At 57.8% G+C, this 27,949-nt stretch overlaps 2 protein-coding genes across 14 annotated transcripts; one reads left to right on the top strand and one right to left on the bottom strand.

Annotated features, from left to right (window-relative positions):
* Positions 1 to 134: 134 nt before the first annotated feature.
* Positions 135 to 18,024, bottom strand: LOC102157137 (formin-like protein 20). 6 transcript variants are annotated; one of them, XR_005373447.1, is made up of 5 exons: positions 17,481 to 18,024; positions 8,660 to 8,855; positions 7,627 to 7,767; positions 3,089 to 6,995; positions 135 to 2,813 (listed from the first exon to the last, which is right to left on the bottom strand). XR_005373447.1 is itself a non-coding variant. In XM_038563313.1 (4 exons), exon 4 carries the CDS (start codon positions 5,617 to 5,619, stop codon positions 4,687 to 4,689), a length of 933 nt encoding a protein of 310 aa, XP_038419241.1. In that variant the 5' UTR covers positions 5,620 to 6,995; positions 7,627 to 7,767; positions 8,660 to 8,855; positions 17,481 to 18,024; the 3' UTR covers positions 135 to 4,686. The 6 variants fall into 6 exon arrangements, 5 of the variants coding, with proteins under 5 accessions (XP_038419241.1, XP_038419243.1, XP_038419244.1 ...); XM_038563313.1 differs by having other exon boundaries at positions 135 to 6,995; XM_038563315.1 differs by having other exon boundaries at positions 135 to 6,995; positions 17,654 to 17,704.
* On the top strand, positions 17,776 to 26,508 carry SLC39A13 (solute carrier family 39 member 13). Of its 8 annotated transcripts, none has more exons than XM_038563305.1 (10): positions 17,776 to 18,026; positions 20,459 to 20,767; positions 22,443 to 22,556; positions 22,747 to 22,939; positions 23,305 to 23,409; positions 23,520 to 23,609; positions 24,375 to 24,425; positions 24,723 to 24,855; positions 25,056 to 25,155; positions 25,270 to 26,508. In XM_038563305.1, exons 2-10 carry the CDS (start codon positions 20,475 to 20,477, stop codon positions 25,343 to 25,345), a joined length of 1,155 nt encoding a protein of 384 aa, XP_038419233.1. In that variant the 5' UTR covers positions 17,776 to 18,026; positions 20,459 to 20,474; the 3' UTR covers positions 25,346 to 26,508. The 8 variants fall into 8 exon arrangements, with proteins under 8 accessions (XP_038419233.1, XP_038419235.1, XP_038419238.1 ...); XM_038563307.1 differs by having other exon boundaries at positions 17,777 to 18,026; positions 22,800 to 22,939; XM_038563310.1 differs by lacking the exon at positions 17,776 to 18,026 and adding an exon at positions 19,229 to 19,283 and having other exon boundaries at positions 22,815 to 22,939.
* Positions 26,509 to 27,949: the final 1,441 nt, after the last annotated feature.

Below are 27,949 nucleotides of genomic sequence, written 5' to 3'. Positions count from 1 at the left end.
TAAATACAGGCTGAGTCAGAAACCCTTATGACCTCCCTTTAGGCACTAGTAAATCGTGTCAAAAGTTACCTGAAATTGAAATTAAAAGCCCTTCAATTCTAAAATGTCTATGAAAATGACGTAGCTCTCATATCTTAAGTCATTGGGAAAAAGACCACAAGATTTATTTAGATTTCATAACATAGGTGGACAGAGATTCTTGACTCCCTTCTTTTGATGTCAAAAGAAATATATACTTTTCACCGAGTTATAATTGACACAGACTATTATATTCGTTTAGTTGTACTGCATTTTAAATCTTGACGTGGAGACATAGTCATATTGCCCTCAATCAAAGTGGTACCACTTACCCTCCTCCTACCAGCAGCGCATGACAGTGCTTTCTCCCACTCCATTGGACAAGTGGGCAGCCTGTGGAGTGACAGGGAGGCCGGGCAGCCCTTTGCCCTCACAGGACTGGGCTGCTGAGGGGGGTAGGCTGGGTGCTATTGCAATCTCAGTGTAAGCCGGCAACAGGAAACGTGGGTGCTGCGTCCTAGAAGCTGAGTCTCTACAGAGGGGGACATGACCTCTGAACTCGCAGAGCCCTTCACCTCAGCTCAAAAGAACTCTAAAATAAGGGAAAGGCACCCCTCCCTACTTTCCCAGCCACTGGTCCCTACAGGGAGTGACAGAGTATGTGGGAAAGCTCAGGCCTCAGCCCGACACCTGGGAAAGTTAGCCCAAAGGAGCTGAGCCTGTGTATAGAAATGGCCGTCTTGCAACTTCCTCTCATGGTTGAGACACTGGGGGAGGCTCCTTGGGCCCCAGCCTGCGCTGCCGGGGCCCCTAAGAGCTCCCCAGCTCTGGTCAGAGCACTGGGCTGGCTCTTCAGTGCATGAGGACCTCCAACAAATACGTACCCAAGGCCTCTGTGGGCCAGGCACCCCACAGAGGCCGAGACTCCTACCCTCGTGAGGCTTGTTCTTGAGCGAGCAGGGGAGACAGGGACGAGCAGGGAGAACCCTTCCCTGCAGGTTAGAAGGGGGACAAGTGCTATAGGAGAAGAGTGGCCCGCTGGGTAAGGAGCAGTGGGCAGGGCAGGCCTTGAGGGGAAGGGGACATCTGAACCAATTCTGGAAGCAAGTGAGGAGCAAGCTAGCAGACAAGCTCCAGGCGGGACCCCAGCCTGCACAAAATGTGAACCAGGAACAGCAGGGGGCTGGTGTGAGGTCAGAGGAGAGAGGCTGTGGGCTGGGGCAGGTAGGGCCCTAGGGCCAGAGCTCGTGTGTGAAATTTCGCTTTGACTCTGAGTGAAACAGAGGTGACACTGCAGGCGGGGTACATTCTTGTTCACATCTGAAGTTGGTGCCATTGTCATCCCCGTGGTACAGATGAGGACACTGAGGCTCAGAAGTGGCCCATGACCCGCACACACTGGCTCAGCCAATCTGTGGCCCGAGAGAGGCTTAATCCGGCATCTGCCTGAGACCCCGGCCCCGACCCACAGCAGGTGCTCAGAAAGCCCTCGTGGGGCCATGACAGGGGCCAGGGGGAAAGAGCCAGCATTTGTTCTCACCTGAGCGCCTACTGTCTACCTGCATTAACTCCACCCTCGGGTATTTATTACCAGGCCCATCTTATGGACATGGATGAGTGAAATGAGGCTCGGGTGGCTGGGGGGCACATGCAAGGACACACAGCTGGTGACACACAGCTGGGGAGCAGATGGGAGGTATCGACTGTGGCTCTGGGGCCACTGTCCCTTCAAGTTTCTCCCATGGGTATTTCCCGACCTAAAAATCTTCCTTAGTTCTTGCTTGTCCACAGGCTGCAGTCTAAAGCTCCGAGACCTCTGCTAGAGCCCCTGACACCCAGGATCCCAGGGTCAGCCCATCTTGCCCCCCTCCCCAACCCACATGGACCAGCCCCAGCCCCACCTCTAGCCAAAAGAGACTACCCAACATTCCCAGAACCTCTTTCTCAATCTCCCAGGCCTTGCTCACAGGCCCATCCCTCCACACCCAAAGCCTCAGCTCTCACAGGCCTCTCCTCCTCCGGGGTGCCCCCCTAGACACACCCCTCTTGTTTACCTCCATCTCTCCCCAGCTCCCCCCAACCCCATCTCTCCTCTTACTCTGTACCAGCCCTCCCGCCTCCACCATCCTCAGCGCCCCAGCCCCAGAAGCCAAGAGGCACAGCTCTCCAGAGTAGCCCGACTTCTTCTAAAGCCTGAATCTCGGCCACCCCTCCTCACCCCTGTCTCCTGCTGACCAGGCCTGCAGACTGGGAGCTTACCTCCTGGCCACATCACTCAGACTCCGGCACCTCAAACCCACCGCCACCCACAGCGACTTCCTTCTGCTCACCACGGGCAGCACCCCCCCACCACCTCTGCCCTACTCGCTCACTGAGGACAGGATGGCTTCCCCTGCAGGCATAGGCCCAGTCCTCTATGGAGCCCCTGTCACCGACTTCTATCTAGGTACCCCTGGATCCTTCCCCACCGCTGGCTGGGTGGCCTCTGTTCCTCAAGGCCTCAAGTTCCTTCCCCTCAAGGAAGCTCAAACAACTCAGTCCTATAGAGGGACCAACAGGACCCACCTCCCAGAATTGTTCAAAGGACAGAAAGAGATAATCTGTGTAAGTCTTTACCTGACATACAGAAGGGGTTCATTTAGTGCCCATTTCCCTCACTGGCCTCCACACACCTTTACTGAGCCCTGTGGAGGTTAGGAGGGTGGCTCTGGAGACCTTGATATGAATCCTGTCCCTGTTCTTCATCCTCTGTGTGGCTGAGGGCAAGTCACTTCTCAGAGCCTCAGTGTCCCCATCTGTAAAATGGGGGCAATCATAGCCAGCACCTCACAGGGTTGTGAGAATTCAGTGAGATAGGAGGTATGATGTTCCTGTGCAAAGTGCATGCCCGGTGTCCCTCCAGAGGGACGAAGGCTCAGCCCTGGCCCTGAAGGCTCATCATCCCAGCAGAGCTCCCCTCCCTTTCTCCTCTTTGGGAAAACAGAAATGCGGGGAGCAGGGGAGCTGTTGGAGGCGAACCCCAAGATAGCTGCGCCCCTCCCTCCTCTGTCCCACAGCACTTCTCTCTCACCCTCCCTGTGTGGGCAACCAGCTCCCAGGAAGAGAAAGCCAGACCGAAAGGGGGCCCAGGTCGGGAGCAGGGACCCTGTGAAAGAAGAAGGAAAGGTAGTAATCACACAGCCACCATCGTGGCCCAAGCACATTGGACCTCTAGAGCAAGGCTAGAGGACAGGGACGGTCTCCATTTCACAGGGAGGAATGGGGCTCAGCACAGGCATCCTCCAGGTCATGGAGTAGAGGGGGCCGGACTCAGGACCAGACCCAAAGCCTGTGCTCTCAGCCCGGAGCTGCCCAGTGTGTGTGCCGAGTCCTGGGGAAGGGGTGTCAGTGCCCATGATGGGAGGGCCCTGGTGGAGGAGTGGCGGGGGGCAACTTTGACTTCCAAGCTGTGAGCCCCAAGGCCAAGGTGAGGCCACCCGGGGGTTTCACTCAGGTGGGGGTGGGGGCAGCCTGGGCTACGGAGCAGAGGGCAGGGTGCCTGGAAGGAGTTAACTGCATGAGGGGCCTGAGTGAATCAGAGGCTCCGCAGGCTGCATTGGAAATTCCCTGTGCATGGCGTGTGGTCACCCAGAAAAGGGAAATGGTGCTTTTCGGAGCAGGGGACGGCGGGGGCTGGAGACCGGGAGCAGACACCCGCCCGGGTGGGGCTGGCGAGGGTGTCGTGACCAAAGACGCCTGGCCGCAGGCTCCGCTTAGGCCCTGGGTGGGAGAAGGGAGGTGAGGGGCCGCCAGACCAGGCCAGGCCTGGTCATTCTATGCTGTGCCCACGGGCCCTGAGGGATGGGTAGGAGTTTTCCGGGCCCAGAGGAAGGAAGGGCACTCAGGCCGTGGGAACCACTGGCACCAAAGCATAGGGGTGTGACTCAGCATGAGAGTCTGTCCCCATGCTTTTTCTGGGGAACTTGTCCCTGTCCTTCGGGTCCCATCCCCAGTGATACCCCTTCCCACCCTAGGAAGCACCATCCCTCCCTTTCCCTGTCCCAAGGTCTCCATTTCCTTCTGGGAGCTCTCAGAATCCTAGAACTCAACTGTCTTCTCCACAGGACTATGGCCAGGGGCCAAATCCTAGCTTCAGAGACAGCTTGCACCCAGCACAGAGCTGGCACCAAGAAGGGGCTTGGTGGCTCTGAAATGAAAATGACCCTGAAGGCTCAGAGAGGTTGGGAGAAACTCAAGCAGCCAGCTGGCTCTGGCTGAGTAGGGTTCGGGCTTGGGCTTTTGCCTCAGCTGGGACTTGGCAGGAGAGAAGAAACCGGGCAGGCATTCTTCCCTCAGAGCCGGGCAGGGGCACTAGGCCCTGACAACTGTGCCGTCCAAAGCCTGCTTCCCTCTCAAGCACCAGGCCAGCCCTGCTCTTGCCCTTGTCACAGTGCTAGGAGACTTCCGTAGCGTGACCAGGGAGATGGGGTCACAAGAGGCAGTCAGGGAGAGAAGGGGACAGGTCTCGAATCTCAATCCAGACACTTTGGAGCTGCGTGGCCTTGTACGCATGGCTTCGCCTCTGAGCTTTGGCTTCCACTTAGTGACGGAGGTGGTGGCATAGGCTTGTTCTGGGGACAGAAAGAACTGATGGTGTCAACTGTAAACCTCCACACCAACATGACAGGTTCATCTGTTCCTAGTAAGGAGTGTTGATCCTGTTACCGGTTGACTGTCCTCGGAGCAGGACCTTCCGGCCTGCCAGGTCCCAAGCAGGGTGTGCTGTGGCCTCAGGCCTGGTGTCAGCCTGTCCCAGTCAGCTCTGTGCCCCACACCAGCCCAGAGAGTGAGTGGAAACTCGGCTGGAGGAGAGGAGTGGCGGGGTCCTCCGGTCCAGAAACACGCTGTCTGGAGTCCCCAGGAGCCCAGAGTACCCCTGGGCTCGGGGGGAGGTTCAGGGTGCCCGAGGAAGCCTTCCTCAGGAGGGATGGGCATCGCGGTGGCGGCCATTGGCGCTGGAGCTTTTCCAAGCACGAAGGGGAACCGAGAAGTGTGGGAATGGGCCTCGGGCAGGCCCAAGTGGGCTGGGCCCGTGTGGGAGGGGCCGCTCCAGCCAGTCCAGGCTGTTGGGGTCCCGGGGGTGAAGAGGAGAAGGGGACCCGCTGGCCAGGGCCTGTGCGCTTGGGGGTGACCGTGAGGGGTTGGCAGGTTGTCCAGACCAGCGGGCTGGGCAGTGGGAGGTGGGGAGCGGTGTTGGGGAAGGAAAGAGGAAGCCATGGGGAGAGGGGGATGGGGCTGCTGGGGATGGAGTGGGAGTGGGGGCTGGGGGCCTGGAGCCACTTCGCCGCAGCCACTTCGTTTCTCCTGGTTTCGGTTTGTAAATAGCTGCTGGCTCCGTGCAGGCGGGATGGGCCCTGCCCCTTCTGTGGCCTGTGTCCAGGGCGGCCCAGGTCTGAGTAGCCGCAGATGCTCAGACTCTGGATGTGAGGACCCTAGGAGGCCTCGAGGCTGGCCTGGCTTTCCACCCAGGTGGGCAGGTTCGGTGGGCCCAGCCCTGGGCAGCCCGGACCTGTGGTCACTGAGGTAATGCAGCTGGGACAGAACTTGATGACTTGGCCACATTGGGCTTATTTATAACTGGGCCTCCGTGGGCAGAAGCAGCTGCTGAGCCGCCAACTCAGCACTTGGGCTGGCCCAGTAGGCAGGGGACAGGCCAGTAGGGCCCTCAGTCCGGGCCTCGGGCTCTTGGGGTCTCAAGGCCTTTGTGGCTGGAACCAGTCCTTGTGCTTTCTGCATTATCAAAGCCTTGAGATTTAGGGGTTCTACTCGCAAGGTGGGCATCTCAAGACCTCCTAGACCAAGAGGGTATCTGAACTCAGTGGACTGGTCGGTTCCCAGGGGGCTCATGCCTTGGCCTTCCTGCAAAGAAACTCTTCTTCCAGAGGTCAGGCACCGTCAGCAAACTCAACAAGAAGCAAAGTCATCTCCCCTCCCCTTCTCGCAATAGCCGTGCTTAAAAAAAAACAAGATGCATTCGGGAAGAAGGCGATGCCAGCTCCTGTGGCCTGGCCCCAGTGGTGGTACCTGACACAGGAGGAATGATGTGGGTCCCTCCTGGGCCTCCCATTGTCGCACCACATGGTACCCAGCTCCTGTTTGGACAGGAAGCCCTGGCCCTGCCCCCACTCTCCCTCCAAAAGACCACTCATCTTTCTTCTAAGAATAGGAGGGCGGGGGGCGGGGGGCGGTCAGTCTCCTTCGCAAGTTTTGCAGGAATAAAGACATTCCTAAAATCTTCCTCCCACTTTGAATCATCCTGGATCAACTTTGTCACCTTCCACTCTGTCCCATCAACACCTGGTCTCCCAGACCTGGTCCTGGCCTTCCTACCTCTGACCTTTGTTCCAGTGTGGCCCCCTGCGTGGCAGGCCCTCTCCTCCCTTGTCTCTCCAAGTGCCCTCGATGTCAGGGCCTGTGCTAAGCCCTGCTCTGAGGGACCCAGCCTCAGTGCTTGTCTATCCCCCAAAGCAGAGGCTCTTGGAATATAAAATCCGAGGGTGATGTCAGAATTGGAGCAGAAACGGGTGAGAGATTTTAGATCATGGATGCCACAATCACTACACAAAAGAGGAAGCCAAAGCCTGGAGTAGGTCAGGGATGGCCAAAGCCCCTCAGTGAGCAAAGGATAGAGTTCAGACCAAAAACTACACGCCTGGACTCCTGGCCTAGAGCCTGAGCCCCGGACCTCTGACCTCCCAGGCCCCAGGCTGGCCTTGCATGATGGCCCCACCTGGCCCCTTCCACTCGGTGAGAGCTTCTGGGGATGGGAAGGATGGGGACCTGGTGTGGCGGGCACCTCAGGCCACCCACCGCCCAGGTGTGGGGCCTCAGATGGCAGGCCTTCTTAGGCCCCTCTGGGCAGGGTCGGGGTGCCCAGCCCAGAGCCGCCCGGGCCACAGCTGCCCCTGTTTCCACATCGGCAGTAGCAAGTCCGGCGCCTGAGAAAACAGGAAGCGCCCAGTCACCACAGGAAGCGTGTGTGCGCAGCCTCCCCACCCCCGGGCCATTGCAAAACGCCAACAGCCCCATTACCACAGGCACCACACAGTGGCGGGCAGAAACGCTCTGGCCACCAGGCCTGCCCGAAGAACCGGACAGACAGACTCCAGCCCTCACTTGCCTGGACCAGGCCACAGGGTGAATGTCCAGTGGTGGCCTGAGGAGCCCGGAGTCTCCTAGGGTTCAGGCCTCATGCCTTACTCTGGATTCTCAGCCCAACCCCAGGCCAGCCTAGGCTGGGCCTGCTTTGGCCATCCATAAATCAGAATATGGGGTCAGGGGTCAGAGGGAAGCCATTTCTCTGACCGGGTCGTTGGTGCTGGGGAACCCCTTGCCTGACCTTCAGACCTCACAGGGCCTGATCCCCAAGCCTCGCTGAGGCAGTTGGCCTAGATCCCGCCACCCCCACGACCCCAGCGAGCCATCTGCTGTCAAGTCCACACCTGCCACACCCTCTGCCCAGCCCCAGCCCTTCCCAACCCAGACTCTGCTGGCCTCTGGGGTCCTGCCCAGACTGGCCCTTAGGAGACCTGGGCCCTTCCTCATCCCACCCCATCTGCCCCGACTCACCTCCCATTTCTGGCCACCCGGCCTCAACCCTTGGAAGGAGATGGGAGTGCAGCAGTGCTGAGGCCCCGTGCCTGGGGAGGCCTGTGCTCCTCCGGCCCCGGGGACAGCAAGGAAAAGAGAAGAGAGCAGAGCATTTCATGGCTATAATAAATCAAAGGGGGAAGTCAGAGCAGGAGAAATAAGAAACTTCCCTACCCTGGGCACAGGGACCTGCCAGGCAGCAGCCCCCGGCTCCCCACGGCCTTCCCTCCTCCCTCCTGCCTCCCTGGCCAGGGCCCAGATCTGGCACTGGCTCCTCAGGCCTAGGGACCCCACCTGCCCAGAGCCTCCTGGGCACCCAACAACCCTTCTCGCTGAGCACCCTAAGTTAGGTACCGCTAGGGCTGGGGCCTCAGTTTCCTCCTCACGTACACAGAAATCCCCGGGGTGTGTGCTGGTTTAGAGTGAACGGTCAGGCTGTGAAGCAGAGTGGGGCTGAAGACGGCAATGCCCGTCTGGACAGGACAAAGGGATGACGGAGATGAAGGGAGGGGGAGGCATTCTGGGAATTCCTGAGGGACAGCCAGGCTCTGCTGGACAAACATCTGTGAGAGGAGACAGAGGACCCAGCCAAGAGGCAGGAGGACATAGCAGAGGTGGGGAGAGCCCGAGACGGTGAGGGCAGGCAGGGCCCTGGCCTGAACGCAGCTCCTGCACCCTCTCCAACCAGACCCAGGGGCCCAGGGCCTGGGGGCCACTGTTTGCACCCCATCATGTCTTCCTGAAGTGTCCACTCACCATAGAAACGGAGAAGGGAAACGTTTTCTTTTTTTCCTCCCACCCCCGGGACACTTTTTTTAAAAGGCAGGGGGAGAGCTCACATATTAAAAAGGATGCAAATCTGTATGAATTTGTAAGATAAAATAAGGAATTTCGGAAACATTTTAGCTAGTTTCCAGGACGCTATGAGCCAAGCCCCCAGATACCCAGCAGAGCCTCCTCCAGCCCCTCTGCCACTGGGGTGCCTTGTAGACGACACTCAGGATGCCTCCACCTGAAGCCCTCCTGAGACGGTGTGCTCACTCCCTTTCACCAGGGGTCTCTGCTCTCCCTGGAAGCACATTCTCCCCAGCCTTGGTCTCCAGATGATGTCTCCCAGACAGCTGCCAGCCTGTAGCTCAGGTTGAGGGGAGTGTGGCAGGGTCTGGGATCCCTCTGAGCCTCTGAGATCACGCTGCTTCACTCACAACCTTTTCAGGCAGATAAGATAAGAAAGTGGCTGTGACTGTTGGGAGTCTGGGCTGCAGGGCCAGACAGCTCCGACAGCCTGCAGCGCCTGCCCCTGGCCAGGTGATCTCACCTCCCACTCAGGTTCCCTACTTGGAAAATGCCTACCTTGCAAATCTGCAAAGAAAGACAAAGAGGGTCATGGAATGACCTCAGGGTGATGGTGGGGCCTGTCTCACACAGCGGCCACTGCTCCCATCTCCTCCCAGAGGCACCTACTTCCTCCCTCCTTTCCTTTTCACCTGCCTGAGGTGGGGTGAGAACCTCTGCTCCTGCCTCTTCTCTGCACCCACAGGGCCCCTGGCCTAGCTCTGACCTGTCCTGATCTGGGAGAGTGTGAGAGCTGGGGTTCCCAGCCCTACTGCAAGGCACTCCCTCCGTGGGACGAGACCTTGGAGCCCCAAACTCTCGCCCTGCCAGGACTCCCCACTGCTGTTTACACACCCCCTGCTCTCATGCAACACCCCACTTCCATCTGCAGATAGCCGCAACGGTCTGAACAACCAGCGGCATCCCCTAGGCGCCTTACACATGTAACTGCGGGTACTTTTCCCCGCATTTGAAATGTGGAAAAACCGAGGCTCAGAGGGGAGGAAGGTCAGCTGGCCAGAAAAAAGAGCAGCTCTGAGATGAGAACTCATCTGTTCTCATCTGTCTGCTAACCGGGTGGAAATCCTGCACAGACCATGAGGCAAAGCAGTACGTCTTTGTTTGGAAAAAGACTGAGCCTTTTGGGGTGTCACTGCTGCCCACGCCCATGGTCATGGCCTATTCTCAGCGCCCCCTGCTCTGTTTCCATCACAAGTCTCTTGAATCTCCTGATCCAGGTTGTAGGATGTCAGAGTTGGAAAGGTTCCAGCCTCGGGTGCCCCCGAGAGCAGAGACATCGTAAAAGTCAGAAAGGTGAGCAATCTCCTGAATCGAACGCTCCGCTTGGTTCCCTGTCTGGGGCATGCACACCTATAGCAGGGGCCCTTAACTCTCTGGGGAGAAAGTCCCAGGGGAGCAATGTTCCCTGGTAGCAGCAAGGCACTGGTGCCAGACATTGAAGGGTTTTAATGTCAGCTCTACAACAGAGACCACCCCTGAGCAAGGGACTTATCCCTAAAATGGAAAGAAAAATGCCTCTTGGCCTGAAGATTTCACAGAAGGAAAATTTGTTTCTAAAAGCCAACGGCTCAGCCCCTCTTCATGCATGGTCTCATGCAGCCTCGTAACAGCTCTGGCAGCTTGGTACGATTATTATTATTCCCATTTTACAGATGAGGAATCTGAGGTGAACGAGTCTTCCCGAGGTCACACAGCCCTAGTCCTGTGTAACTGCAAGTCAGACACATTTGCACAGCCGCAGAGAGGTCCCTCTTCCTTCTCTCCTCGGAACAGTTGTTCTCAGCCACTGCCAACTCACCGGGCCAGGGGCCCTGACTGACAAATTCAACCATGACTGGATGGCCCTGCCCAGCTGTGGTGCAGTCCCCAAATGCCTGACTGCCCTTGCTCTTGGGTTGGGCTTGCGGATGGCTTCCTGGGCACGCAAGGGGTTGGGACCAGCTGCAGCGGGGACTCCTCCAGGCGGGTCCCCAGCCATTTTGTTTGGGGCCACCGCACCCTGTAACCATGCTGGTGTCTGAGTCTCTCCCAGGGAGGTGCATTAAGTCCTTGCAGGGCACCTGAGGCAAGGAAAGGGGGAGGCAAGGAAAGGGGGAGGCCCCACTCGAGCTTCTCTCTTGTTGTGGCACCTTCCAAGGCCCGGGGAGAGGCCTCAGCAAACCTGTATTGTGATTTTGGAGTCTTTTTCTTAAAGAGGACCTCAAATTTTGCTTTTTTTTGGGGGGGGGGGGTCCAAGTATACCCGACCAGCGGAGCAGGGACTTGGACCGAGGACCTCAAATTGTATAAGCCTCAGGCTCTAGGAAACCTAGCTCCGGCCCCAGGCTGGGGGCAGGGGTCGCCGTCCATCCTCGGCTCCACTTGCAGCGCGCTCCCTGGTCCTGGGACCTGAGGCGAGACCCGCTTCCCCGTGGAGGCAGGAGGCGGACGCCCAGCGGCGGGCGGGCCCAGCGGGGGGGGGGGGGGGCAGCGGGGGCGGGGAGAAGGCCCCGGGGTACTCCTCCTTGACGGAGGCCTCGGCCGCAGGGGGCTTTCGGCAGCTGGCGCCCGGTCCGTCTCCAAGCCCCGCGGAGTAAGTGGATCTCCTCCTGCCCCCACTTTCCAGCTGAGATAAATGAGGCTGGGAGCTGAAGGCGCGGGCCGAGCCCCCCGCCCCACGGCCCGCCGCCCCCGCGCCCCGGGGTCCCCGCCCAGGATGCCGAGCCCGGGCTGGGGGGCGCGGGGAACCGGGGCTGCGGGGCCGGGGCCGGGGCCGGGGCCGGGGGCGGGGGGCGGCGTCCCGCACTGTCTCACCGCAGCGCCGACCTCGGCGCTTATCTGCTCGCGCAGCTTCCGCCCCCGCCCAGCCCCCCGGCCCCCGGCCCCCGGCCCCCGCCTGCGGAGCCCCGCCCCGCCCCCGGGGAGCGCCGCGCGGCCGGCCGAGCGGAGAGGGGCCGGGCCCCCAGGTGAGGCGCCGGAAGTGATCGATGACTCGGGGGGGCGGGGGCTCCCGCGCCGAGGCCGCCTCCCGCCTCCGGGCCGCCGCCCCGGGCCTCGCGGGGCTCCCCGAAGCGGGCCGCCCCTGCCGGAGCTGGGAGGGAGGCGGCGAGGGGAGAGGAGCGGAGGAGCGGGGGGCCCCGGGAGCCCCGGGCGCAGGAGGGGCGGCGGGGCGGTCTGCACCCGGGGCCGAGGGACCCGAGCCCCCCCCCCGCCCCGCGCGCACGAGCGACGCCCATGGGCGCCCCTGGCACAGATGTGAGAGGGAAGAGAGAAGTGGAGGCACCTTGGAGAAAGTGAAAAGCCAGCCACAAAACGGAGGAGACGCCCGCCACGTGCAACCGGCAAAAGTTAAGCATCAAAAGTACCTAAAGAACTCTTGCGAGCGCATAAGGGGACGGGGGGGGGGGGGGGGCAACGAATCCGGCAGAAAAAAATGGGGAAAAGACGTGAACGGGCATTTTTAAGAAGAGGAAGCGCATGGGTGCCCTGAACATCTGAGAGATGCTCAAGCGCACCGAGCCGGGGGACTGCCTCGCCGTCGGGGTGGGATGCTGTTTTACACTCCTCGGAGCCGAAAGTTAGCAGCGCGGCACCAAGTGTGGTGGAAGAGGTGGAGCCGCGCGATCTCCAGAGCCTCGCTAGTCCGCAACCCTGTAACCACCGGAGAAAACAATCTGGCCTTATCTTGTAAAGCGGAGGCCCGGCCGACCCACCCCACCCCACCCCTACGGGCCTAAAATCAGGAGAGGCCTGGCGCGTCCTCCAGGAGACCCCGGGCAAGAACTTTCAAAGCTGCTCTGTCCTTCATAGCAAAAGTCTCCGAGTAACCCACGAGTCCACCAGCAAGAGAGTGGGTAAATCAGTTCCAGCGGATTTATCCACACAGCGGCACACGGTTCAGGGCTTAAGCAAGCAAATGAGCCAATTTCACATAATAACAGGAGTGAATCTTAGTACCATAATGTTCAGTGAAAAAGCCAGTCCCAGAAAACAAATATCCTTCCTCTGAAGCTCCAAATCAAGCCAAACCATATCTCTACAAATAGCAATGTTGGTTCCTTCCTTTTAATACTTTTGTTATTAGGAGATGACAAAAGACTTAAGAGTAAGTCTGAGAAATTATGAGAACTGGTAAAAAAAAAAAAAAAAAAAAGTAGTTGGTTTACCAGGTATCAAAGGAATACATAAAAATAATTTGCCTTCCTGTGGGCTATCAATAAATCGTCCAGAATGTAGTGGGAAATATCCTGTTCAAAATATCTGCAAAGGGGATCCCTGGGTGGCGCAGCGGTTTGGCGCCTGCCTTTGGCCCAGGGCGCGATCCTGGAGACCCCGGGATCGAATCCCACGTCGGGCTCCCGGTGCATGGAGCCTGCTTCTCCCTCTGCCTGTGTCTCTGCCTCTCTCTCTTTCTCTCTGTGTGACTATCATAAATAAATAAAAATTAAAAAAAATATCTGCAAAAATGTAAGATACTTGAAACTTATAGCAATTATGCGGGGCCTATATGAAAACAATTGTAAAAATCACTGAATAATGTAAAAGAAAACCTTATGACAACTTTTTATTTTCCTCAATTTAAAAAAGTGCCACAGGATCCCTGGGTGGCGCAGCGGTTTGGCGCCTGCCTTTGGCCCAGGGTGCGATCCCGGAGACCCGGGATCAAATCCCACATCGGGCTCCCGGTGCATGGAGCCTGCTTCTCCCTCTGCCTGTGTCTCTGCCTCTCTCTCTTCTCTCTGTGACTATCATAAATAAATAAAAATTAAATAATTAAATAAATAAAATAAATAAAAAAGTGCCAAGGGGTGCCTGGCTGGCTCAGTTGGTAGAGCATGCTTGATCTTGTGACTATCTCTCTCTGTGACTATCATAAATAAATAAAAATTAAAAAAAAATAAAAAAAATAAATAAAAAAGTGCCAAGGGGTGCCTGGCTGGCTCAGTTGGTAGAGCATGCTTGATCTTGGGGTTGTAAGTTCAAACTCCACGTTGGATGTAGTGATTACTTAAAAATAAAATCTTCAGGGGATCCCTGGGTGGCTCAGCGGTTTAGAGCCTGCCTTCTGCCCAGGGCATGATCCTGGAAACCTGGGATCGAGTCCCACGTCGGGTTCCCTGTGTGGAGCCTGCTTCTCCCTCTGCCTGTGTCTTTGCATCTCTCTCTCTGTGTCTCTCATGAATAAAAAAATAAAAATCTTCAAAAAAATAAAATCTTCAAAAATAAAAAGCGCCAAATCAGACAATATTGTCCAGGCATACAAGTATATGAGAAAACTCTTCATTAAAAGAAAAAACTGGGATGCCTATAGGTGGCTCAGCAGTTGAGCGTCTGCCTTTGGCCCAGGGCATGATCCTGGAGTCCCGGGATCGAATCCCACATCAGGCTCCCTGCATGGACCTGCTTCCCTCTCTGCCTGTGTCTCTGCCTGTCTCTAGGTCTCTCAAGGATAAATCAATAAATGAAAGAAGAAAAGAAAAGAAAAAGAAAAGAAAAAGAAAAGAAAAAGAAAGAAAAAAAAGAAAGAAGAAAGAAAGAAAGAAGAAAGAAAGAAAGAAGAAAGAAAGAAAGAAAGAAAGAAAGAAAGAAAGAAAGAAAGAAAGAAAGAAAGAAAGAAAGAAAGAAAAGGAAAACTAATCATCACAAAATTCAGGTTCCCCCAAGGAGACAGGAGATGGGATGGGGGAAGGGTGACAAGTAAGCAAATACATCAAACATAAATTAAGTAAAAGAGCCCCCCCCTCCCCATGGGATCCCTGGGTGGCGCAGCGGTTTGGCGCCTGCCTTTGGCCCAGGGCACAATCCTGGAGACCCGGGATCGAGTCCCACGTCGGGCTCCCGGTGCATGGAGCCTGCTTCTCCCTCTGCCTGTGTCTCTGCCTCTCTCTCTCTCTGTGACTATCATAAATAAATTTAAAAAAAAAAGCCCCCCATCCCCCACTCCCTGGCAAAGCTCCAGATGGCCTGCCTACTACAGAAGTATCTGCATTTGCACTCCTGAAGGGGAAAGAAAGACATTAAATTCATGGACAGATTTTTATTCAGGGTATAGGCAAGAGCTTGTCTTTCTTTCCAGAAGCCCACAAGGGATTGGAGGGGGGCCATAGGCAGGACAGGGCTTAACAATCCCAAAGGCACACGACACGGAGGGCCTTTCAGCCTGGACAGATCCAGAAGGCTTCAGGGAGGGGCAGCCTTGCAAACGTGTTGGATTTCAATCAACAGATGGCCGAAGGGGAAGAACAGGCCAGGCCCGCCAGGAGGCGGGAGTGGGGGTTCTAAAGGGCGTTCTAAAGGCAGAGAGACCAGACAGAAAGTAGTGAGCCTTGGCTGCACATAGGCTTCCCAGGAAGGGTTGCTAGGGGAAGGGGGTGGTGCTTTGGGGTTGCTGGGGCATCATCTGGCCAGGGCTCAGTATTCGGGGGAGAAAGCACCCCAGAAACTCACTAGGGAACAAGGCTACTCTAGGAAGAATGGAGAGAGGGTTAAGGTCAGGGGTTCCCCAGCAGCAGGTGTGGTTTGGAGAGAGGGAGCCTGAGTCGGTTTTAAGAGCAGCCTCATTTCAGCTAGGTGATCACTGCCCTGAGCCTCAGATACTTTCCTTTTCTTTTTTAAAGATTTTATTTATTTATTCATGAGAGACAGAGGGAGAGAGGCAGAAACACAGGCAGAGGGAGAAGCAGGCTCCTCGGGGGGAGGCTGACATGGGACTGGATCCCGGGACGGCAGGACCACGCCCTGAGCCAACCGCTGAGCCACGCAGGCGCTCCCTCAGATACCTTTCTCCAAGAGGTTGCTGCCAGCCTATGGACCCCATGGGAAGCCCTGAGGAGAAGGCCACACTTTGGAAGCCGAAAAAGTGTGCATCAACCCTCAGCCTGGAGCGTCTAACACTGAGCTGCCATAGGTGGGGAAGGTTGTCAGAACTTGACAATGCCAGGCCTTGAGGGCTCGCAGCCACCACCTCGTAGACAGGCCCAGGGCCAGTCCTACCTTCTGGAATAGAGGGCTGAGACCTGGTTGCTGAAAAAAGCCCCCACTAAAGATACCAGAGTCGGGAAGAATGTGTTGAAGTCAGATCCAGTGAAGTCAGAGAAATGGGTCTGCAGCCCTGCCCCCACCCCCAGCCAGCCGCCTCCCAGCAGCTTAGATCCAAGCACCGTCTAGGCTTATCCTCCCTTACTAAAGTTTATCTGCCCAGTGCCTCAACCCAGAAAGTCCCTGTGGCCTCCAAACCAATTGATAAATGTGTTGGAAAACACTCATCTGTGTTCAGCAAGGAGAGGAGAGGATGGTCCTCATCTTGCGTCTCTAATTTATCTGTTCATTGCTGTAACATTTTCTTTTTCTTTTCTTCTGTTCTTCTTTTTATTTAGAGGACTGGGAGAAGCAGAGGGAGAGGGAGAGAGAGCATGCTAAGCAGGCTCCATAACCAGTGCAGAGCCCCATGGGGGGGCTCCATCTCCTGACCCTGAGATCATGACCTGACCTGAGCTGGAATCAAGAGTCAAATGCTTAACCAACTGAGCCACCCAGGCGGCCATGTAAACATTTTCTTTATACCCATGTCTCCACACATATAAATAATAATTATAATATCTAACCCTTAAATAGAACTTGTCACATGCCAGGGGATCCCTGGGTGGCTCAGCGGTTTGGCGCCTGCCTTTGGCCCAGGGCGCGATCCCAGGATCGAGTCCCACATCAGGCCCCCAACATGGAGCCTGCTTCTCTCTCCTCCTGTGTCTCTTCCTCTCTCTCTCTCTCTATGACTATCATAAATAAATAAATAAATAAATAAATAAATAAATAAATAAATATCTTAAAAAAAAAAAACTTGTCACATGCCAGGCATAGTTCTAAGTCTTCTGCGTATGTTCATTCATTTACTCCTCACAACAATCTGATACAGTAATCCATTTTACAGGTGAGGAAACTGAGGCATAGGAGATAAGTAATTTTTTTTCAAGTAATTTTTTAAAAAGATCTTTGTTTATTCGAGAGAGCGCGTGCATGTGAGCAGCAGGGGGGAGCAGAGGGGAAGGGAGAAGGAGGGGGAGAGAATCTCAAGCAGATTCTTAGTTGAGCATGGAGTCCCCCGACACAGGGCTCAATCTCACCACCCTGAGATCATGACCTGAGCCTCCCAGGTGCCCCAGGAAGTCAAATAATTTACTCCAGGAAGATATCTGGTACAATAATCTGTCTGTTTTAACAAAAATGCTAGGAGGCCATTACACACACACACACACATGCATAGATGTATAAAAATATATATGTGTGTATGTATATATATGTGAGATTTTATACACACAATGCATATATATGAATTTTTACATAATTACATAAATGTGATCATATACATTTTAATTTGTTTAAAATTTTTCCTTTTATGTTTTTTCCTCCTCCAACCATGGAATCCATGTTATCACCCATTGTATGATCTTCTATATTTATTATTTATTCACAATTATAGATGGACTTCATATACTGATACTTATAATCACGTATACAGGGTTTCTTTTGTCTTTTTTTTCTTTTAGTTGGCTCCATGCCCAGTGTGGAGCCCAACACAGGGATTGAACTCACAACCCTGAGATTAAGACCTGAGCTGATGGGCAGCCTGGGTGGCTCAGCAGTTTAGCACCGCCCTCCACCAAGGGTGTGATCCTGGAGACCCAGGATCGAGTCCCACATTGGGCTCCCTGCATGGAGCCTGCTTCTCCCTCTGCCTATGTCTCTCCCTCTGTGTGTGTGTGTGTCTCTTATGAATAAATAAATAAAATCTTAAAAAAAAAAAATAAGACCTGAGCTTAGATTAAGAGCCTGCTGCCCAACTGACTGAGCCACCCAGGCACCCCCCTTATGTCATTATTTTAAAATAGTAGATCACATTAAATAAATCATTTCTGCATCTTTCTTTTCTCACTCATCTATACCTGGAAACCCCTGGCAGATCTAATTCACTGTTTTTAACAGCCACACTTCAGTCCACCTACCATGTCTTTCCACCTGCTCCTCCTGCTCATGGTCCTCTTCTAGAGCCCCCCTCCCCCCAATGTGCCTGTTCCTTTACTCTATTAGGGAGTCTGAAGGTGGACATTCCAGGCCAGGTTAGAGGAAAGGACAAGGAGAAGGCAGCAAGTGGCATTTCCTGCTGGGTCTTGCCTACCTTCTTGCTGGTGGCCAGCAGCCCTCAGCCCCCAGAGGCGGGAATGCTGACTGTGTTATTGTGAAATCATTTGTATATTGTGAAGTGCTTTGCCTAGGATTGAGTGATTTGCATACAGGGTTTGGGGAGGGGGCGGTTTGCATCACTGAGATCCCAGAGCAGCATTCCCGAGCGTTTCCTCCCTTTGCAAAGAAACCAACCCAGGGGCTTCCACTGCAGAACTCAGGGCCAGGCTCCGGAGGGCGTTCTGACAGGCCTAGGGGCTGGTGTGCTGAGGCAGACAAGAGGCTTTCAGAGGAAAGCTGATCCCACCTGAAGGAGCTGGGGATCTATGAAGGCAGACAGCGGAGTCTGAAGTGCAACAGGGCATCAGGTGCAGTATGTGAGAGCCTAGCGTGCCCTCAGAGCCCCCAGGAGGCGAGAGCAACACAGGACAGTTGAAGGGAGCTACCAGGGTCACAGGCTTGGACGCCCCCCTCCCGTGGCAGTCTCTGCCCCAGTCCCCACATGCCCTATCGGGAATATTGTACCCTCGCCTGATTCCCAATGGCACCTCCGAGCCAGACTCCTACCTCCTAGAAGTGATTAAGTGCTATCACGTAACATGCTCTGGGTTCAAGGACACCCAGGTTCAAACCTGGCTCTGCCATCTGTGCCGTTGTGCGGCCGGGCTAACAGCACGCACCTCAGTGGGATAAAAGGACTCGGGGAGACCGTGCAAATGGCCTGAATGGCGCGTGGCAGGGTTCAGCTGTAGCTGTTCACTGTAGCTATAATAAGGCTACTGTTTGCTGGCCTAGTCTGGGGTCAGGCCTGGCTTCTGGCTTCTTCCTGGGGAGGGAAGCACAGGGAGGAGAGCTCCCCCAGGTTGGGGGTTCCGGGCAGCGGTGTCAGGCCAACATGCATTGGACCCCAAAGGGTTACAAGCCCTGGAGACAAAGGCCTGAGGTTCCCAGTGAAAAACCAAAGCATAAAAATAATTCGATGAGTAAGAATAAAATTCCCTCTTCTGAGGTTCCCGGGGCTAGGCCCCTCCCTGCGGCAGGCACTTCCCCTTTCCCTGGTTCATGGAGGAGCCAGGCCCGTTTGACTCAGAGCAGGAGCAGCCGAGCCAGGAACCCACCCGGCCGGGCCCGGCTCCCGGCAGCGCGGGCCGCCTGGCAGCCGAGCGCGCCCCCGCGCGGCCGCGGGCGGGACTGCGGCCCCGGGAAAGGAAGCGGCGGCCGGACCCGCAAGCCCAGCCACCCCGCCGCTCGCGGTCCCTGCGGGGCCGCCGCCCCCGCCCCCGCCCTGCGCAGCGGGGCTGAGCGCCGGGCCCCTGGGGCTCCCACTTCCGCCCGGCCCTCCCCGCCGCCCCCCTCCAGTGTCCGTCCGGGCGGAAGTGCGCCGGCCTCCCGGGTCCCCCACGGCCGCGAGACGGAAGCGCCCCGCGACCGCCGCTCCCCCCCGACCCCGCGGCGCGCGGCGCGTCGGGTTCCGGACAGGTCCCGTGTGACGTGGCCGCGCGGCGGGGGCGGCTCCGGGCTGGGGGCCGGAGGCCCCGGCGGGCGGGGCAGACCCGGGGCGGGGCGCGGCGCCGCTGCTGGATGGCCGGGGCCGCCCGGAGCGCCGTCGCCGCCGCCGCCGCTCGGTGAGTGACCGCCCGCCGCTCGGGGTCTTCAGCCCCGTCCTGTCGCCCCGCGCGTCGCTGCCCAGCGCTCCTCGCTCGCCCCCCCGCCTCCGCTGTCCCTGGCGCCCCTTGCTTTCCTCCTTTCCCGCTCGTCTCGCTCCGCGGCCCCCCGCAACGCCGCGTGCCCCCTCGGCCTCCAGGTCCCGCCCTGGGGCGCCCCGGGCTTGGTCAGGGTCTCCCGTCGAGACTTCCCACCCCCGCCAGGGCATGAGGAAACTGAGGCAGGGGCGTCGCCGCTCAAGGTCACAGTCACAGGAGGCAGGGCAGACCACATTTCCACCGCATGCCCGAGTTTCCAGATTGAACTTCTCGGTTAGTTGACTCACATCCACGTCCTGTGATCCAGTGGCTGGGAACCTTCCTGCTCCCGCCGGCCCGGGCCTCCTGCAATATAAGGAGGGCTCTTCGCGCATCCTCGCCGCGGGCACTGGCGCCTGCCCTGGGGAGCTCCTCTCATCTTCCCAGCCCGTGAGGGAGGCAGTTGCCTCATCCTGCAGACGAGGAAACAGGCGGGAGAGAGGCTTCGGGACCTGCTGGCACTCGAAGCTGTAGGTGCAGAGCACAGTTCAGGGCAGGTCTCCAAAGCCCGTGTGCGAGGCAGCTCCCCACCGAGGGCTCTGTCTCTGCGCCGGGGGCCGGGGCTCACCGCCTCTGAAGACGCTCCGACGGCTCGGCCCGAGCCCCGCCGCTTGCTTCCCCCACCTGCACCGTCCAGGGATGCCCATCAGGCTAGACAGTGGCAGCCTCAGTCCCCTGGGATGTCAGCCTCCCTGGAGCACGTCCCAGTGGCAGAGCCTCCCCTGGCAGCTAGAGACACCCGGCTGGGCTGGGCCTCCCGGTGGCTGAAGGGAACCCAGCCAGCGCCTCACCCCGTCATTAGGGAAAGTTTAGCCCCAGGCAGACATGCTGACACAGTCTGGAGCAGGCTCAGGAGGAAAAAATGTGTGGTCCTTGGGAGTGGGGTGTGGAAGAGTAGAGCCCCTTTGCTCTGCACCATTCGGAGGCCCTGGGCAAGGCAAGCAGGGGAGTGGGTGCCGTGGCCGCTTGTCTGCGGGGGGAGGATCAAGATGCCACGTTTGCGAAGCAGGTGCGCAGCCAAGGGTGCAGCTCACGTAAGAGGCCTTTGTGTTTTCCAGCACGTGGCATGCCTGGATGTCCCTGCCCTGGCTGTGGCATGGCGGGCCAGAGGCTCCTCTTCTTCGCTGCTCTTGCCCTGGAGCTCCTGGGAGGGGCTGGGGGTTCCCAGCAGGCCCTCCGGAACAGGGGGCCTGCAGCTGCCTGTCGCCTGGACACCAAGGAAAGCGAATCCTGGGGGGCCCTGCTGAGTGGGGAGAGGCTGGACACCTGGATCTGCTCCCTCCTGGGCTCACTCATGGTGGGGCTCAGCGGGGTCTTCCCACTGCTGGTGATTCCCCTGGAGATGGGGACTATGCTGCGCTCAGAAGGTAGGTGACCCTCCTCTGACGCCCAGAGTGGCCAGTGGCATTGGAAAACATGTTGCTGCTCTTCCTGGGAGAGTGGGGTCCCACGCCCCAGGAGACAGCATGTCTGGGGTGGAAGGCAGGGGCAGAGCACGTAACTTCTCATCTTGGTTCTGTGAGACCAGGGTGCCCCACGCTCATTTGTTAGTTCGTTTGTGCGTTTGTTGATTCCAAAAGAATAAAAGTCAGCAAACATTCACCAACAAACAATACAGATTGCGGTTGGAAACTTGGGCACCAGGCTGCTTGGGTTCCACACCTGGCTCCACCACTCACCAGCCTGAGTGGCATCGGGCAAGTTACTTACCCTTAGGCTCCCAACCTTAAAAACGGGGATAATACTAGTGTCTACCTCACAGATACTACCAGGAAGAGGAAAGGAGCTCACACCACTAGAGCACTTAGAAGGCTGCCTGGTGCGGGGGGAGAGGGCAGCGTGTTCACAGGCCCCGTGCTGGCCACCGCCATGTATTGGCGAGCAGAGTGCTGCTTCTGTCCCTTCAGTCTCTGCTGATAATGCAAAAGAGCCCTCCCAGCAAGGGCCCCTGGGTCAGCCTTCCCCGGGAACACATGAGAGGCTGGGGGCAAGCCAGCCCCAGGGGCAGGGACCTGGGAGCACCATCCGTGCACACATGACATGTCGTGATGGAAATAGAAGAAGACTAGATGGGTAGCTGCAAAAAATGCAGGTGCCTGCTTCCCTATGGGAGAGTACAACAAAGTAGGCCTGGACCCCGGCTCTAGGAACCTCTTGGAAATGCATACTCCAGGGGCTTCTGCCGCCTGTTAGGCTCGGGAACTGTTCGTTCAGCAGATGGTTATGACCACATCTGTGCCTCATGCCGGGCTGAGGGCTGATGCCACAGCTGTGAATAGAGCCTCGGGGGCCCTGCTGTCATGGCCTGTGCATTGCCAAAGTCCCTCTGATGGTGTCCCTGTGAGGTCAGCGTAGGGGGGACTTGGATTTTTAGCTCCATTTCAGAAATGGGGAAGCCAAGGGCCAGAGGACTTGTTTGACCAGGTTGAGGTTACACAGCCTGGAAGCTATAGCTTCCCTGGGATCCCACCGACCCCCAAGCAGCCTCTGCCCTCTGGGCCTGTTTCTCTATTAAACCGAGAGCTTGGACATAGCCTCTAGCGGGCACTTCCAACTCTGGATGCTGCAAGTTTGCCAAAGTCCCCAAATCTCTGCCGCTTTTCTGAGTGTCAGTGGGTAAGAAGAGACTCCCACTTAGAGAGCACCTGCCATGTGTATTGTCATTTAATTTGCACAAGGTCCCTGTCAGATACAATCACCCCCAGTTTACAGATGGGGAAACTGAGTCCCAGAAGTAACCTTCCCAGGGTCACCAGCTGGTAGTTTGGGGAGCCTGTCGGGCTCCCAAGCCCTGTCTCCTAAGCATGAAGCAGTGGTGGTCCCACAGTCATCCAGCGGGCGTGACATATTTCCTGCTGAGCACCCAGCTTGTGCTGGGCCTGAGGGGTGGGAGTGGTCCGGGAAGGGCAGCAGGCCGAGTCCAACCTTCTGGAGGCTTGCAGGCTGGTTGGAAAAACACAGCACGCAGTAAGCTGGGCGGGGCAGAGGCTGGCCAGGGGCTCTGATGGGTCAGCCCCCAAACCCTGTGTCTCCATTTTATAGCTGGGGCCCGCCGCCTGAAGCAGCTGCTCAGCTTTGCCCTGGGGGGACTTTTGGGCAACGTGTTTCTCCACCTGCTGCCCGAGGCGTGGGCCTACACATGCAGTGCCAGCCCTGGTGAGTGAGGCCACAGTCAGGGGGCAGGAGGGCAGAGGGAGCCAGTGCCCAGGCCAACCTTGCACCGCCAGAATGACTGGGAGAGGGCTTCTGGGCATCTGGCAGAGAACTTGTCCTGGCCCCAGCAACCTGGCCCCCTGTGGAAGTCCCCCCAGCCAGTCCTGTTTCCCCTATCACTGCCCCTGACTAGGTCCCATTTCAAATGGCCCCCTTCTGTGGCCCTGGCTTGGCCTGGCCTGTCAGTGCTGCCCCCTGCAGGTGGTGAGGGGCAGAGCCTGCAGCAGCAACAACAGCTGGGACTGTGGGTCATTGCTGGCTTCCTGACCTTTCTGGCCTTGGAGAAGATGTTCCTGGACAGCAAGGAGAAGGAGGGGGCCAGCCAGGTGAGCCCCACACCCCGGGGCCTGGATGGGTCAGCCTCTGTTTGGTGGTGGCCAGGGCCTTGAGGCCCAGCTTCGGAGTTGAGCCGTGAAAGAGGGGCTCTGGGAGGCTGGGCAACTGGGAAGATCTGGGGAGTGTCGACATTGGCCCCTGCTGTGGCTTGTCCTCATAGGCTGTTAGTGACAGCAGTGGGGAAGGTGGAGGGCCAGCTGATTCTGGGGGCACCTAGCTGATCGAGCAGCAGAGAAGTCTAGCTAGACAAAAGGCCTGTTCCCTGTCTGTTTCTCATCTCTCGCTCCCCTCCTGTCTACCCTGGCCGAATGGGGGAACATCTAATGTCCCCTCTCCCTCCTTCTCCTGGCCCTAGGCCCCCAGCAAAGATCCCGCTGCTGCCGCCGCACTCAGTGGAGGCCACTCTCTGGCCCAGCCGGCTGCAGAGCCCGGCGTGAGTGCCGTGGTCCGGACCATCAAAGTGAGTGGCCCCCTCAGGGCCCCCTCCTGCCACAGCGGCTCCCTCCCAAGTGGCAGGCCCGACTGAGCCCTGCCCCCTGGGTCAGTCTGGCTTCCTCTCCCCTCACGCAGGTCAGTGGCTATCTCAACCTGCTGGCCAACACCATAGATAACTTCACTCATGGGCTGGCTGTCGCTGCCAGCTTCCTTGTGAGCAAGAAGGTGAGTGGGGGGGGCAGGGACAGGTGGGACCCAAGCATTTCTGGTGGGAGTGATGGTGCCTGTGTTGACCAGTTGGCTCTGCCTCCCAAATACACCTCCAGCCTGTGTACTTCCTACTCCCTCCATCACCAACGCCCTCACCATAGCCCTGAGGGCTCCTACAATGGGGCCTCCTTTGCTCTGAGCCACTGGGCTGTTGTAACTGCGAACATTCCTTGCTGGGATTACGTACCTCTGCCAGACTGCTAGGCTTGGGCCCTGGCTGCTTCTAGATGCTACTCACTGACTTCTTCCCTCTGGCCTCTGACATTAGGGATCTGCCTCCTCTTGAACTGGCTGAGCTCTTTTCCTCCTCATGGCCTCCATCTCACACTGCTCTGCCTGCCTGGAATGTTCTTCCTCCCACTCTTTGCAATCCTGGCTCCTTATTCTTTAGGCCTCAGCTGACATGCACTTCCTCAAAGAGGCCTCTGCTGACCCCTCGTCTAAATTAGACCCCTGTCACTCGTGCTCTTGCCACCTGGCCCACCTTTTCCCCCCGCAGCACCTGGCACTGTGTAGTCATGTGGCTCTTTGCGTGTTCATTCAGTCCTTGCCTCCCCACTCCAGACTGTTAGCTGTGAAGGCAGGTTCCTTGTCTGCTGTATTCACAGTAGCCTGATGGTGTCCAGTCAGAGCACCTAGCCGAATAAATATTTGTAGAATGAGTGGACAAGTGGGTGACTGGCCCTTGGCCCAGAACCCCACACACTCCCTTCCCTGCAGATCGGGCTCCTGACCACCATGGCCATCCTTCTGCATGAGATCCCCCATGAGGTGTGTGCCAGGGGTTTTCCATGTTGGCAGCGTGGGTGTGGGGCTTCGGGAGGGGTGTGGGGTGGGAAGCCCAGCAGTGGTGGCCCTCGGGGCTAGGCTCTGGAGGCCTGGAGCTGCTCAGCCCACCAGGCTGCAGCCACCATCTCAGCCATGCTCCAGCCTCCTGGGGGGAGTGGGGTCCCAGCCTAGGGGATGAGGGCTAGGGGGCCCAGCAGCAGGACTGGTGCAGGGGGCTCGGTGTGCAGGTCCATACCTGACCCTTTGGGGCCCAGAGTGATCATCTGGACCTCCCCTCAGGTGGGCGACTTTGCCATCCTGCTCCGGGCCGGCTTTGACCGATGGAGCGCAGCCAAGTTGCAGCTCTCAACAGCACTGGGGGGCCTGCTGGGCGCCTGCTTCGCCATCTGTACGCAGTCCCCCAAGGGAGTAGGTACGGGCGTGGTGGGTGGTGGCGGCAGGTGGCCGCCAGTGGAGGAGGGGCCCCAGCCAGAGGGCACAGGTGGGCCCACCCCAGTATCCAGGCCAGGATCTGCCCGAAGCCTACCCTGGGGGAGTGGGTGCGATGCACATGGCTCCCCTGGGCTCCCCCGGGCTGCCACCCAGTCGGGAATTCTCCTCCTGCTGCTGCAGAAGAGACTGTGGCCTGGATCCTGCCCTTCACCTCTGGCGGCTTTCTCTATATCGCCCTGGTGAACGTGCTGCCTGACCTCTTGGAGGAAGATGACCCATGGTGAGTGACCCTCACCGTCACTCACAGTGGGGGGGCCTGGGGCGCTCAAGAGGGCAGGGTTTTGGGCACTGCCCCATCCTCAGCACCCCCTGAACCCGGCCCCTCTCCCCACAGGCGCTCCCTGCAGCAGGTGCTGCTGCTCTGCACAGGCATTGTGGTGATGGTGCTGTTCTCGCTCTTCGTGGAGTGACCGTCCCCGAGGCCCCCCCACAGCAATAAGAGACTCAGATTCACTCTGTGACTGTGAGGCAGAGGGCGAGTGCCTGAGAGCACACCTCTGACCAGATGAGAGGATGGCATGTGTGTGTCCGTGTGTGTGTGTGCACATACAGGTGTACGTGTGACCAGAGCTGTGTGTGAGACCGACACTGTGATCATGTGCTGGGCCCAGGGCCCGATGCCCACGTCTGCCCCCAGCCACACTGTGGTTTTCTCGCCTTGCCACCCTGTGATCCTGCATTTCTTCCGTGAACAGAGGAACAGAAGCATCCCAAGTGGAGGCCTCTCCCGATCCAGACCATAGTGGGAGGGAGAACAGCCTGAGGAGCCCAGGGCCCCAGGGAGCCCGAGCTGTCTCCCCCTGAGGCCCAGGGGGGGGTGTCCCTGGCCTCTCCTCAGGCATGGAGCCCCGGGCAGCCTAGGACTCAGGCCAGGGAGCCTTCTCTGCTGTGTCCATTACCTGGCCCAACCTTTGCCAGTTCTAAGGCCAAAGAAAGGAGAGGCGGGTGCTCGCGTAGCCCCTGGCCCCGCTCAGCACTGACAGCCCTACCCTGCCAGGGGTGGAGCTGGGAGAGGCCTTCCAAGACCTTTTCCTCGTGGCGGCCGGCCCTGGGCCAGCGCCTGCTCCCCTGGTGAATGCACCCTGGCAGCACCCGCAGCTTTTGCCACCTCCAGCTGCCAAACAGCAGCCTGCAGGGCAGTGAGCAGCCTTGAGCCAGAGAGACCTCCTGGTCCAGGTCAGGGATGCTCGGGCCAGGACCCCAGGTCCAGGAGAGGTACCCTGGGGGCAGGAAGAGTGGGCCGGGGCTGCCCCTCCCTGCCAAGGCCCCTTTTCCTGTCCCGCTGCGCTGAGGGTAAGTTGGGGGTGGTGAGGGCCCTGCCTTGTCAGCACTCAGGAATGTGCTCTGGGAGAATGCTGAAGCCATAATCCCCAGCTATTTCCCTTGGCTGACGCCCAGGTACTCAGCTGGCCCACGCCACAGCCAGGCTCAGCCCTGCTGCTCAACCGTGGACGTTCTGAGAAGCAGCCATCAAGAGGGTCTGAATGGGTTTACAGCAGTTTTGCTGTGGTTCCGTTTCTATCTGTAAATACCTATTCTATAGATGAGATACAAATAAATGTTATATACAAACGGGCTGCCTCTCTCGTGCACACGAGTGCAGGGTCAGGCAGGGCTTTCCTGGGCGCCCCTTGCTCCAGCCAGGCTGCTGGCTGCGAGGCACCCCCCCACCCTCCACTCAGCTAGCCACCCTGCCCATCTTGTCACCCCCACCGCCCTCCAGCTCTTTCTCTGAACGCTTAGCCTTGCAGTGCTTCTTAGAACAGGGCATAGCCTTTCGTGCCCGACCAGGCTTGTCGCTAGCTTAGTGGTCCACTACTACAAGGCTGGCACTATGCCATCACAGCCGTCACCCCCAAGGTGGCTGTCCTTACTTCACAGACTTAAGAGCTAGGGGCTTTTCCCCAGCCTGTCCCCAGAGTAAACGAAGGAAGGGAGGGCCATTCACAAAGTCATCTCCAGCAGTGCTTCAATGAAATTAAAAAGCTGATGGGAGCCTTACTCCACATATCCTGGCTTCCTCAGAGCGTAAAGGCAGCATCAGGCACCGGGGGGTGCTGCTTCCCCACACTGGTAGCCCAAGAAAGGGAGAAGTTGAGTTCCCTGTGCTCTCCAAGCCAACCAGACAGCTTTCAGTAGCCCCCTGGCTGAGAACTGCCTTATCTGTGCCATCCTGGCGTCAGCCCGGGGCGCTCAGAAGCCATCAGCTGCATTCACAGCTGGGACTGCCTGGCTCTGACCCAGCAGCTTGTCGGCAAAAAGGGAGCCAAGGCAGGGACACGGCTGGTCACCCACCCCCGCTCCCTCGGGGCACTGTTAAGCACCCTACCTGTTAAGCCCGTGCAGGGAGGAAAGTGCACGTGCAATCACAGTACTTGGCCTGCCCAGGGAGGCAGTGGGGCCCCATTTATAAATGAGGAAGCTTGTGGGGCATGGGGGGGGTGGGGGGCTGTGGGTTCACTGTGGTACCAAGAGGTGAATGCCCTGACTGGTCAGGAGAGGGAACAGAGAATGCAGAAGCAATGGCAGCCAGTCTGTCCCTGGCCGAGTCTGTCCCCAGGGAGACAAACTGGAAGCCATCAGAGGCTGTGCTGGGAATGCCTGGGGCAGGGGGTAGAAGTCCATGGATCGCCAAGGGGATCCCCACCGCAAACACTAGCACACTCTGTAAGGTGGCCTGGAGGCGATGGGACTCCAGGGTTAGGAAGCTAGCAATGGAGCCAAGCCCTCCAGATGGGCTGGCTCGGTCAGGAGCTCACCATGGGCATATCCACGCCCACTTGGGGGAGAGGACAAGAAAAGAGGTGTGGAGGGTCTTTTGCTAGAGGGCAGGTAGAGCTGACAGGAGTTTTGAGGGGCTCTTCCCCCAAAAGGCATCCCGGGGCCCAGCAAAGCTGCCACTGAAAGCACAGTAGAAAGCAGACGTGCTTTACTGTCCTGGGTTTAAATCCCAGCTATGTCCTAAGAGCAATCCTGGCCCAGCTGCTTACACACATCTATGAAATGGGACTGAC

Source organism: Canis lupus, chromosome 18 (assembly GCF_011100685.1).
Source record: "Canis lupus familiaris isolate Mischka breed German Shepherd chromosome 18, alternate assembly UU_Cfam_GSD_1.0, whole genome shotgun sequence".
NCBI lineage: Eukaryota > Metazoa > Chordata > Mammalia > Carnivora > Canidae > Canis > Canis lupus.
The sequence above is the reverse complement of the archived record's forward strand: the minus strand, read 5'-3'. Positions and strand labels throughout refer to the sequence as shown.